This window comes from Uloborus diversus, chromosome 3 (assembly GCF_026930045.1).
Source record: "Uloborus diversus isolate 005 chromosome 3, Udiv.v.3.1, whole genome shotgun sequence".
In the NCBI taxonomy this organism is placed as follows: domain Eukaryota; kingdom Metazoa; phylum Arthropoda; class Arachnida; order Araneae; family Uloboridae; genus Uloborus; species Uloborus diversus.
Genome location: NC_072733.1, coordinates 36,749,422 through 36,762,875, shown reverse-complemented (window position 1 = coordinate 36,762,875; position 13,454 = coordinate 36,749,422). Strand labels below are relative to the sequence as shown.

The 13,454-nt window shown below is 32.0% G+C and overlaps 1 protein-coding gene across 1 annotated transcript in view; it reads right to left on the bottom strand.

Annotated features, from left to right (window-relative positions):
• Positions 1-10,178: 10,178 nt before the first annotated feature.
• Positions 10,179-13,454, bottom strand: part of LOC129218030 (collagen alpha-1(I) chain-like) — a 106,893-nt gene continuing 103,617 nt past the window's right edge. Inside the window, exons 47-49 of the mRNA XM_054852209.1 lie at positions 12,526-12,597; positions 11,494-11,715; positions 10,179-10,561 (exon numbers count right to left, since the gene is read on the bottom strand). Coding sequence (XP_054708184.1) covers positions 10,415-10,561; positions 11,494-11,715; positions 12,526-12,597 — 441 coding nt within the window. The 3' untranslated portion in view covers positions 10,179-10,414. The remainder of the gene's footprint in view (positions 10,562-11,493; positions 11,716-12,525; positions 12,598-13,454) is intronic.

Sequence of the window (13,454 nt, the reverse complement as noted above, 5' to 3'; positions counted from 1 at the left end):
TGAAAGTAATTCCATGTTCCTCCGCGGCTTTGAATTTGCTTTCTATAATTTCATCCCATTTCGTTCTGTAGTTTTCATTCTTGCTCTACTTCCTGGGTTGCCTTTGGAAAATGAATAGCACCCTGTACGCTTCAGTGACTCTAGACATGTAAAACAAATCAAATGGAGCCATGGGAAAAAGGTTGAATTTCGATTACAATCAAGTTCTCGCGTCGTAATAACTGTTCGTACTCACTCGCTTTTTTTTAATAAAAAAAGGGGAGAAAGTGATTGAATATTTTCTTTCGTTTTAGTGTTGAGGATGTTTTATTTCCTAGTGCAATAAAAGTTAAAACAATCGTAAACAGAAAACGAAAGAAATAAAAATAAAAGTGCATTTGTTAAGTAAACTGCTTACACGTAAAAAATAAACTGAATTAATAATATTTCTAACAATTTAAAACTACCCAGTACAGTTCAGATGGTTTTTGACATTTTTTTCATAGCTGATTCGTGAAGTGTGTTTTTCTAATTAAATGAATTAAAAATAATTTCGTATGTATGTTAAAAATATCTCCGTTTATCTTTTTAAAGGCGGGTACATTTAATATCTCTTCTGTCCAACGATAGTATTAGGACGAAAAAAAAAGGAATAATCAAATATTCAAAACGAAAGTCGGTTTTAATCAGCACCGTAAACTAGAGAATTCAAGGTTATTTTCTTCAACATACTGTACCAAAAAACTGTAAAATTCAGATTCCATTACTAGTGGAACATACTCCTACATTAATCAAACAAGTTACGTTTTTTTTTTTCGAAAAACTTAAAAATATCTTAGCCAAAATTGCAGAAGAAAAAAGTTTCATAATTTCGAACAACCAGAAAGTTCGGGATTTCTAAAACAGTGGTATATGCGATATTTATAGAATTAATACTTTTGATTTTGAAAATCTTTTCACTAACATTTCCCACAATCCCATAATCGACGTTTCAGTAAGGATCTTTGACAAATATGAAAAATACATCAATCTAGATAAACATTTTTGGATAAACCTCGTAAAATTTGGTATTTTTGAGAAATACTTATACACTCAGTGGTTCAAATTTCTACAGACAGATCAACGTGATCCCATTGGGTACATCTTTTTCTAGTGCATTTGCCAGTATCTTTTTGCATTATTACGAATCTATTTTTTTTAAATAAACAACAGTATAGAAGCTTTTAGATATATTGATAACATCATCATTTTTAACAACAATGATTTTCACAATTTATATAAAGAAATTTACCCAAATGAACTACTGCTGAAACAGACAAATAAGGATGAGTCAGTTTCCTAGATCTCAACATTCAACTAAATAATAAAGATCCCAGTATACCTTTGTATGATAAACGTAATGATTTTGATTTTAAAGTATATTCTTTAATTCATTTTCACAGTTGTGTTAGTAAAAAAGTGTTCAAAAATATAATTATCTCACAAATTACTAGATATAAAAAAATCTGCAATAATAAAACAAATCAGAAGACAGAGAATTCAAAATTTAACTGCAACCCTTACTGAGAACCAATATCCGGAGCATCTTACGGAAAATTTCATTTGCAAGCTTATGGAAGAGAAGCGGTAGGTCATTTTGATTGTTACAGGGATTTGACTGTTACATGTTATTTCTTTTGATATTAAGTTCAATTGTGAATTTTTTTCTTGTAGTTTAAATTATAGTTGTGAAATTGTTCTAATTAACTTTCTATAAAGCTTGTATTTTTGGTTTGTAAATGTTCAATTTAATTACTTCTTGTCATGCTTATATTCTGGACTTTCGGTAACCCCTATTGCTTGTTTAGTGAGCTGTCAGGGATTAGTGCTGCTTTATTAGGCAATTTCGCCAGCAGTACTCACGAAACATCTCATGGTTTTTTCCCTACCCTTGGGGAGTAACCCCTTGATAAGGCTCAGGGTATTTTGGGATTGTTTCAAATTTTCAATCTTTCAAATTTTCGTTCTTTCTTGTTAAATTTTATATCGCTATTAAATATATATATATATATATATATATATATATATATATATATATATATATATATATATATATATATATATATATATATATATATATAGAAACGAAATTTTTTATTGACCCTTTAAATTTAATAATAATGGTAATAATTTAAACTGTAAAAAGGAGCTTGTGTACGGACGTTTTTTTAACCATAACTACTTAGAAAGTTTGAGCAATTACTTTATTATGATCATGTCTAAAAGCTCTGTTAACATCTCACTCTATATCAAATTTCCAATTATTCGATCAGAGTTTAGAAAGTATTGGGAGACTCCGTGTAGACTGTTAAATTTCTACGATGATTAAAAATATATAACATTAAAGTAAATTTCTTTTAATAAGATCTTCCGTCCGGAAAAAAATGTTACAACTATAAATCGATCAAAAATAATGAACAGTTTATTCAGTTCGCAATATAATTTTTCCAATCCAACAGACTGTTTTAAAATTTTACTTTTTATATTTCCTTTAAATATTGAAATCGTTGAGCTTTTTTTTTGGAATTAAGGATACATTTAACGTAACTTAAGATTTCATTCGCATATATTATTTATTTTTTTCTTTTGTTTTCTTTCATTTATTTTTTTAAGTTCTGCACTGTTATTTTTTGGTATTAATCAGTATAAAAGGCAATGGTTTTGAACGCACATTAACATTTGATGAATTGTCTTATCTCTCCTAGGGACCAACTATTACAGCATGCTTATTCATTTAATTACTAATACTTTACTTGTGCCCGCTTCGTTCAACCAGATTTTAAAAATAAAACTATGTTCGATTACACGGTTTCACAAATTTCCTCCTTATCTTATGTGCATGAACAGAAATGGTCTTAATGGACATAAACTTTAACAAACAAAACATTTAGTGATGGTTTTGCGAATTACAAATTAGTCTATTTCCTTTACACGAGAGTTGAATAGAAATTACGGTAACTTTTGCACATTTTAATTTTTTTTTTCTTTTGTTTTCTGCTATTTATCTTTTAAAGTTCTGCACTGTTTTTTTTTTTTTGGTATGAATCAGTATAAAAGGCAATGATTTTGAACGAACATTAACATTTGATAAAACGTTACTAGCTAATTCATTTTATTACTAATACTTTCCCTGTGCGGTATTTTCATCCAACCAGATTTTAAAAATAAAACTATGTTCGATTAAATAGTTTTACAGATTTCCTGCTAATCTTATGTGCATGAACAGAAACGGCCCTAATGACCTGATACTTTAGCAAACAAATCATTTAGTGCTGATTTTGCGAATTACAAATTAGCTTAATTCCGTCACATGAGAGTTGAATAGAAATTACGTTCATGATATCATTCGTTCCAGTTTTCACTACATAGACCATCACACGCTTGAATGATTGAAACTTCTTAAAGGTATTTTATTCAAAGGGAAGCCAACTACATCCGTTGTTGTTCTTAATGTTCTCGTCACGAAATCAATTCAAAGTAGCTTTGAGGGATTATTAGAGTTAGAATGTATTGTAAAAGGATTTATATTGCTTTTTAATAACATTGAGACTTTTTCTATTATTCGAAATAGGAGCGAAGCATTTTACGGAGCTTTGCTGCTACTGTGGAATCGCTCATGGATAAAAGCTGAAATTTATTTAAAAAGTGAAATTAAGTTTCTCACGAAAATAACCTTTTTTTTAAAAAAAAAAAGATAACAATTGAGGCAGTAAAAAGCAAAGCGGTATAAGTGACAAAATTAAAAATTTGGAGTTAACCAATACAAATGGCAGGTGATCCTCTCCCCTGCAAGAGATAGTACTAGTAGCCCTAATAGGTACTGTTATACAGCAGGATTTCAAAAAACTTTACGATGAAAGCCGACCTAGGACCTTATCTTTAAACGCGTTTTACTCAAAGCTTAAAACTGTTCGCTTACATCCCTTTGCTTCTCACTGCCTCAATTTTAATCAGTATACACTTTGCTTGCGTTCATTTGTCGACCAGTAGCCACCAGTCGGTTGATCACACGACAAATAATGACGTCAGCTCCAATGCTTTAGCATGCGCTGACGACATTAGCTCTCGTGATCAACCCTGGTAGCTACCGGTTGAGGTCGGCGAACGAAGCTTTTATTACTTTAAAAAATTGCAATCTATGCTTGAGTGTTTTTCGTTAGCGCTTAAATAATGTTCCTTTACTTCATTGTTAGTTGCATAAACATCAACTCGTTTCTGCAACTAGTTTTATTTCTAAGGAGTATTCAAAAGCGGCTGTTAACAAACAAGATTTTTTTCGAAATGTTCGCTCTTTTCCCTATTGCTTTATATGGTTCTCGAAGTGTCATCCAAACGCAAATGCTTTTCTAAAGCACTGACTGAGTTTTGTCTTACAGCCCCTTAAAGACCATGCGACAGACGTGTCTCTAAAATTCAAATTAAAAAAAATAATTATCGGGCATTGATAATTCATGATAAATATTTTTCCATGTTATTGAAACAACAGAATCTGAATATTAGCAAAAAAAAATTGAAAAAATAAAAAATAAAAACTCAATTTGAAACCATCTTTAATATTTCTTTTTAAAATATTGGAAAAGTGCATGCTCTACCGCAAAGCTTATGGTCCTCAAAGTTATCAGTAAATGAATGTGGTGACGCTATTGCCTAGAATACTTCTGCTGTTGCTAGAACGAAATGATCATGGCACCGAGAAAGAGGAAAATTTTCTTGGATTTCTTTCAGAAAAGAAATATAATGGCTCTAAGTTTTACACAAAATGATTAATAAATAAAATTTTCTTGACTCACGCGTGAATTTGGTTTTGAAAATGTGCATGGAAAAGAGTAAGTGGGAAACGCTTTTGAATCAAAGGTTAAAAGCACTTTCTTGCTGCAGATTCTTAACAGATTATACAATAGAGCTTTCTTGACATGAAAACTTACACTTGGATTTTGTGTAAGAATTACTACTTACGTATTGCATCATTGCGTGATAAATATACGAAATCAGATTGCGCAAGAGCTCAGGTGTTTTATTAATGTTAGAGAGATAGAGTAATTCAACATTGATTATGTATCTCCATTATATCTAGCAGACTTTTATTGGGAAATAATGTCCAATGGATATTAAGCCCGATTTTGAAATAAATATATATTATCTATTGGTGCAATTATCAGCTAGTATTTGAAAAAAAAGCAATAAAAGATAAGGTATGAATAAAAATGTTTCTAATGAATATGCGAAATGTATACCATAATGTATATTGACGATGTTCAGAAACGTCTTTTCTTTGGTTCTGAACGTGATGTTACAGTGCTGGAGAATATCATTGGATATTTGAATAGTTAATTCAAATGCCATTGAACGTACTACAGTAGTGGATGATGAGTCGGAATTTTGCAGTGCTTACTTTGAGCGATTGTGAATATGATATCACTTTTTTGCATGTAGGGGAAATTAGGGATATAACGCTCACATAACTCAAAGTTTAACTCCAACGCATTAAGAATAGCTTGTAATCAAAACATTTGCAAAAACAATTTAAGATTTTTTAAACCGTTTTTTAACTGTCTCTGAGCCAATGATGACGGGTCATGGTGCACAGGGCGCAAATACTGGACTTTTACAATGATGTTTACTGGAGGTTTCGATCGCAGGATTTCAATATAGTTGTGTTTAGAGATATTTGAGTGAGCGTCATTGCCCGCTGAGCATCATTACCCAAATTTCCGCTAACACCTGATTGATCAGTCTCAAATTCAAACAATTTGATACGTTACAGTCATATAAATAGTATCGGATTTGGCTAAGAAAGGTTCAACCAACTGTGAAAGGTAGAATACAGAATTGCACTTAATGTCGAAATTTTCAGTACTTACTGTAAACAAACGTAAACCTGTTCATCCAATATCAGGCAATTCAGTACCAAATTCAAACGATTGTGAACATGATATTAGAGTCGTGCAGGTAACCGTACCTAACTCAAATGACTATGAACGTGTTATCACAGCCCTGAAATCATCAGGTTTTATAATATCGAATTCAAACGACATTCGAAGACACATAGGATGAAGTAACTCCCCCTAACTCTTGGTCTTCACTAGGGTTGCTTTCGACGAGGTCGACCGGTAACTAACCGCAGAGTTTTATGATCTACCGGTAGACAGCAATTTACGCTGTTGATTGGTTGATTGAAGCACGTCACATTTTTGACCAATAATAAGTATATTTTCACTGTGTGCTATTCGTCTGACGTTATTAGTTGTCATGTAATCAACCGATCGGTAGCGACCGGTCGAGGTCGTCGAATGCGAGCTAGGTGTCTCTACTGTTGATACTCTTTATTGGTTACAATCAACCCTACTATTAAAGTATGAAAGTTTCATGCGTTAAATCGTCTGCGTTGGCACTTGAGAGCACTTATTCTGGTATGAGTGCATTTTTGAAAACTTTTTTTTAAACGGAAAAACCAATTACTATTCATGTTTCTAACTAAGTTCCGTGTGCTGGCTTAGTTGTTGGTGCAAAATAAATATTTTTGGATAAATTTCCAGTAGCATATGGTACTCAGAAGTCAAAACCCTAAGGGTAGGGGCGAAAAAAGGTACCTTTCTGCTACTGGGCTAAGCACTTTTTAGGGAGCGATCTGCCAGGGGCGTGCACAGAAATTTTGGGGCCCGTCACTAATGAATTTTCCGGCTCCCTCCATATTGTTTACCCCTATATTTCAAGCCTGGTTTAAAAAATATTGTGCCTTCTTCAGTTTCGGCCCCAGGGTAACAGGTGTCCCTTCTCCCCTCTCCCCCTGTGCACGCCCCAGCGCCCTGCCATCACTTTTGTCATTAGGGTGCCTCAAAATAGCAGGGATCCAAGGCAACGTCCTATGTGGTCTGTTCAGAAATCAGGACCTATGTTTATGACGTTCAGAACCATTTTAAGTAGGTTAGATTGTTAAGAACTCGATACTACGTTCTTAAGAGTCATTATTTTTAAAGCTGGACAAAGTGAATGGGAGCCTGATAGTTGACAACTTCAATTTTCCTGAAACTTTCAGGATATTTTACTAGTATTGAGATAAGAAAAAGTGAAGCTTCTTTTCTCTCTTATTTGACTTGTTGGTCCTCGAGTGGAGGTCAAAGTTTTGGGTCGTGAGAAAAAAGAGCTAAATATGTTATTACTTTGCTTCAAAAGCAATAAGTAAATCGAACCAATTCTTTTAAATAAGGATACTACTTGATACTAAGTACATTCTAGTATAAATATTTTGGTGACTGACTCATGGCTTTGAGGGCAAAGGTCAATTGAAAATGCAATTTTTAAAAATGTTCTTGCCTTGTTTGGGCTATGATATCTGCAAAAGCCGTGAGTAACCCTTGGAAATAAGAATGTGGTTAACTACTCACCACAATATAGAACTAAGAAAAATATAAAATAGCTTTCGTTTCTCTTGACTATAGTGGTTAAACGGTCTCAAAGTCGATGATTTTTTTTAAATGGCCAAGTTTAGAGGTCAATAACTTTGATCGCTACTGGTCAACAACTTTGGGACACAGCTGCAGTTATGATCCGAGAGGTGTAGTTTAAGGTCCAGGTTAGAAACCCATGGCAACTAATCAACTTTTTTAATTACGCTATCTCAAAGTTGTGAATTTGAAACAAAAAGTATCAACGTTTTCGGTTAGTTACTCTAAAACGCCTAAGTCAATAACTTTGAGCAAGAGCTGTACGTAGCTACGTAGTGTAGTCATAGACACATGTCAGAAAACCATGAATCTAATCATCTTACTTAATTAAAAGGTCCAAAAAATGATGATTTCAGTATAAAAGAGTGTTCTTTTACGAGTTTATATACGTGTTACTAAATATCTTATAAGTTCAAACTCACATAAATGCTAGAACGAATCAACAGCCACATTTACTTTAAGCTCCCAAAATTTCATGCATCCAGTGTAATAAAACTTTCTGAAACTTTTACCACAACATGGCAATTCGTCTCACAAATCTGATCCGCCAATTTGGAGACTATTTTGGAGATCCTAGATCCTCAGAATCCGGATCTCGGAAGCCGTACATTTGCATAGGTTAGTTTCAAAGATATCTGTACACCTCTATAAAATTTCATCCCATTCGGGGATGATCAAACAGGGACAATTTGAAAAATCAGGTCAATTGACGTGGAATCACTGATATAGCATTGTGACAATCCACATACATCTTTGAATGTTTTGACTTTATTATGATCATAAATCAATGCTATGTTTTAGAAAGAGGGTTGAAATTGGGTAAGAGATTGAATTCATAACTACAGTAGAATTTGCATATACACTACTTAGTAATAATTTTTTATAAACAAAGAAATTTATTAAGTTTCAAAATTAAAATTATAAATAAAATGTCAAAAAAAAATAAAAAAAAAATTGAATTTTGACATCTTGAATTCAAGTTATGTTTTTCGCAATCACGAGTGTGTGTGTGTGTATGTAGGCGTGTGTGTGGGGGGTTCGTTTGTTTGTGTGGGGGCGGGGGGGGGGGGTACGTGTATGTATGAGTAGTTGTGTGTATGTGTAGGTGTCTGTATGTATGCGTGTGTGTGTAGGTATATGTGTAAGTGTAGGCAAGTGACGCTACCTAGAAACGGTTTTCGCTAGAGGAGCAGCACTGGGAGGCGCCGGTAGACAGCGGTCCTGCAAAGGGAGGTGGAGGGGGGGGGGAAATAAAATCATAGGACATTAAAACTGACAAGTGAGAGCAATAAACAATCGTGATTGCTCAAAAAATAAAAGAATAGAAAAGAAAAAAATAATAAAAATTAATTTGAATTTTGAAATCTTGAATTCAAATTATATTTTTCGCAATCTCGTGTGTTTGTGTCTGTGTGCAGGCATGAGTATGTGTGTATGTAGGCGTGTGTGTTTGTGTTTATGTGCAGGCATGAGTGTGTGTAGGTGTGTGTATGTTTGCGTGTGTTTGTGTCTGTTTAGAGGCATGAGTGTGTGTAGGTGTGTGTATGCATGCGCGTGTGCGTAGGATATGGACGCAACCTGGAGACGGTGCTCGCTAGAGAGCAATATCGGGAGTGGCCGGTCGACGGTGGTGCTGCAGAGGAAGGCGGAGGAAAATAAAATCATAGGAATTCAAAACAGTCAAAACAATAAGCAATGTAATTGCTCGAAAAACAACTGAAAACTAAACTAATGCAAGTTTTCAGCTTCCGAGATCCGAATCCTGAGGACCTAGGATCTCCGAAAAATAATTCTCCAGAATGCCGGATCAGCTTTGTGAGACGAATTGCCATGTTGTGGTAAAAGTTTCAGAAGCTTTTATTTCACTGGAAGCATGAAATTTTTGGAGCTTAAAGTACATGTTGCTGTTGATTCGTTCTATTATTTATGTGAGTTAGTGCTCATAAGATTTTGAGTTGCACGCATATAAACTCGTGAAAAAACGCTCTTTTATACTGAAATCATTGTTTTTGAGACCGTTTAATTAAATAAGATAATTATATCTCATGGTTTTCTGACATGAGTCTAAAACTACACCACGTGGAGCATAATTACGGCTCTTGCTCAAAGTTATTGACTCAGACGTTTTAGAGTAATTGACCTAAAACTTTGATTCTTTTTGTTTCAAATTCTCAACTTTGAGACCGAGAAATTCTTCCCAATTCTCTGATATTTCAGGGACGAAAAATATTGCGAGTTGTGTGCAGCTTAAATTATTTTTTAACCGTTTTTCAGATTGACCCTTAAAAAAGGCAATTTTATGATTAACTTTTTAGGGAAATGTTTTCTGATACTACCAATTAGGGGATTTCTCTGATATCATAAAGATTTTAGCATTTATTACTCTAAACTAAAAGCAATAAGTATAACAGAAATAACGCCATATATTTTTTTTCTTTTTGGCATGCATGTAAAGGAAAAAAAAATGCATAAATGAATGATGTAGGAAAAAGAGCTAAACCTTCTTATTCATATTTACAATATTAATGCTTGACTGAAACACATTATTTAATCTGCAACAACTAACTAAGTCAAAGAATGTATGGTATGTAAAAAGAAACTTAACCTCATCTACATATGTTCATACTATCGTACTTATAACATAAAGGCTTGGTTGAAAAGGAGAATTTAAAATTTAACAACAATAACTAAACGAAACAGTAACATATTCAAAAATTTGTTGCCTTTATTAAAAACATCATAAATACAGAAAAATGGCAGTGTGCGACAAGTCTCATGTTAAGTTAATATCAGTAATAAAAGGATGAGAGAGAAATTCATTCATGTATGTGATTATTGGGTTTGTATGAACAAAACATTCAGCAAATAGTCTCTTTCTCAAATAATTTAAGTAACTGTTACTTTTTTTCATATCACACTTTCATTAGGCTTAAATGAAGTTGCTTTTAATTTTATGAGAAGCATGCTTTTCCAATGCTAATGCCAAATTCTTGATTTCCCAGTCCAACATCTCTTGGAGCAATGTCCATAACAGGAAGTCTTTGAGGATTGTCTGTATTATAAGTAAATGTAGTGTATGACCAGGTGTTTGATCGAGCCTGGAAATAGATTAAGTAATTAAAACATTGGCTAAGAAGTATGAAAAATACATTAGAAATTAATATACATATGATTTGAAAGACCATTAGTTGGATACTTCCTTAAATGCTATTATTTCACTGACATCTCAGTAAGGGACAATTTCCAAAACATGAACTTGATGACTTTAAAATGCTAATATAATATTGTCCACTAGAACGAGCAATTATTGCCTCTCATTATTTAAAAAGTTTTTTAAGGAAACCCACTCTGTATTTTGTTAGACAAATTTATTTATTAGTTTAAATTACTAAAATGATTTTATCTGTTTATTTTGGAAGTCTCACTGGTTCCTGCAGTTATTTTGTTAATTAAACTAACGCATCTCTAATTTAAAATAAATTAACTATTTCACTTAAGGAATTAATCAACATTTTTAAACAAAAGTTTCCAAATAGAATACTAGTTTAAATTATTTAATTCTTCTAAGTACTTAACTCTTTTTTTTATTTTAACGGGTAGTTTTAAAACATTCTGCAAAATTTCTTTTTTCAAACTGTCCCTAACTCTTTGCATCGAACAAATAAAAAGAATAACTGGAAAGTAAATATGTTATATCTATACTTCAAGATCCTCCATACATTTTTCTGAATGAGTAAAGGTATATGACTTTATTTTCCGTTACGAATTGTGTCTCTGGGAATTATACAGCATTATTCTAATAAGAAAAGGTACCTGGGCATGCACATAAATAATGAAAACATATTGATTGCTTATGAAACTGAAAAAAAAGTAGTTGAAAACTGCCGAAGTTAAATATTAATATTTCTTTTCAAGCTTTTTGCGAGTTAATCTTTTTTTCCTGGTTTCAAAGCAATTATATATAATTTTATTTTTCTGAAAGCGTTGTACTCCTATTATGAAATAAATATTTTACAAAAATGTTAGTTACCTTACAACCATCGAATGTAGAGCTGTAGACGAAACGCTTATTTCCCTCAGCTGTGAGCTCTAGATCATTATATGCCATTAATTTAATAGCTCTTTTCAGGAATTTGTGTTTGTTGTCATAATATGCTATAGAATTTCGGCAATGATAAGTGATGGTCTGTGAAGCTGAGTTACTGACAAGTTGTAGGAAAGTCAGTTGCACGTGGTCTATTTTATATTGAAACTGAAAAAGAAAGAATAATAATATAACATGAAATGTTTTATTATCTTCATTTGTGCTACAATATTTAAGTAAATAAACCCACAAATAAAAATACAGAGAATTTGCGAAAATTGCAAGCACAGTCACAATTATATCGAGATGAAATGTATAATGTATTAGGTCAGAAATCATCATCCTGGGCTCCGTGCAATTGTAAGGTATAATAATAATTCGACAGGGTTTCCACAAATGATCATTATATTCTTAATTAAAGTTCCAATAAATAGTAAAAATTAAACTTTTATGAAAAATTTAATTCCTAAAGGTAGCTTTCTTGCAGAAATATAAATAAATAATTATTTTATGGATAGAATTAAATCTTAAAGTCCATAAAAGTCCTATGCTTCAAACACATTAATCGAAACGAATTAAATGAAATATTAGTCTCTGTTTTTTGACTTAAGTGAAGTTGCAATAAAAAACAACTATAGCCAAGTCATTAAAAGAAAATCTTTTTTTTTTGAAATGTGCTAAAATGCAAAATATCGTTTCTTTTGTTTATTACTCATAAAATGCATTTTTGAAAAAAGAAAAAAAACAAACACCTTATTAGCTTCCATGCCATTTATTATCTTATTAAAATGTTTTCAATTTGAATATCTTTTGTCGTAAACTTGGGTTAGGACAAAGCTTGATATCTGCTTGCTTTCTCTGCTTTTTGATCAAGAGGTTTCTCCTAGAAAATTGTAATATCAAAGGATCCCTTAAAGTGTAAAAGGTTGAATACTCTTACATAAGATAGCAAAATATGTATGAGACACCCAAACTTACTGTGAATCCAGACTCCATTTCACTGAACCATGTTTTTTGTCCACGACCTATAACATGGCGGCTTTTTGCAATCTATAAATAAACAAATCAATAATAATTTCATTATTAAAAATATTAAAGCATGCAAGAATTATCAAGACATTGGTTGTAAATTATCACAATGATTTTTTTTTTACTTTAAACTGATTTATGTGGATTCTAATAACGCTATGTTCCTTGCTTTGCATTAGAGAACGAAACATTTTAAGGGAAAATCTTTATCGCAGAGAAAAACTGCTCCATTTGAAGTTGAAGATACATATCTGAATGAAAAGATTAAGTACAATATTTAATGAAAAGTTACTTTTGAATGAAATGAAATTATCATTTCCCCCTGCGTTGTTTTTCAAAAGGTATAGAGGAAACTCCGTAAATAATTATTTCTGTTTTGTCAACTACTAAAATTTGTGGTAGGAAATAAATTGAATGATTATTTAGATATAAAATACATTGAGATACACGCGGTGATAATAGCATAAGTTAAATTTAAAAAACATTTTGAAAAACAAAATAGTCGAAATGACCTGAAATTTGACCTAAATGAAGAACGGGAAAGCCATTTTTTTAAAAATTATAAAACAAGTAAAGAAACAACAGCGTTGGATCGAAAAATGTTTTTTATAATTTTTTCCCTCGCAATTTCTTTGCAATTATTTTTTTACTTTAAGTTAAAGATTGAAATACTCTCATAGAAGTAAAAATGATTAACTTAATGTTTTTCGCATTTTACAAGTGATTTTAAAGCATGGGTCAACATTGGAACCCTGCTCCAAAAGTGACAAGCTACAGTTTTGAAAATTGGTAAATTTTAACTTTAAAAAAATATACTTGAAATGTGTTACAGATAAGTGTAACATTCAACATAAAACAAATCAGTACAATACATCGCA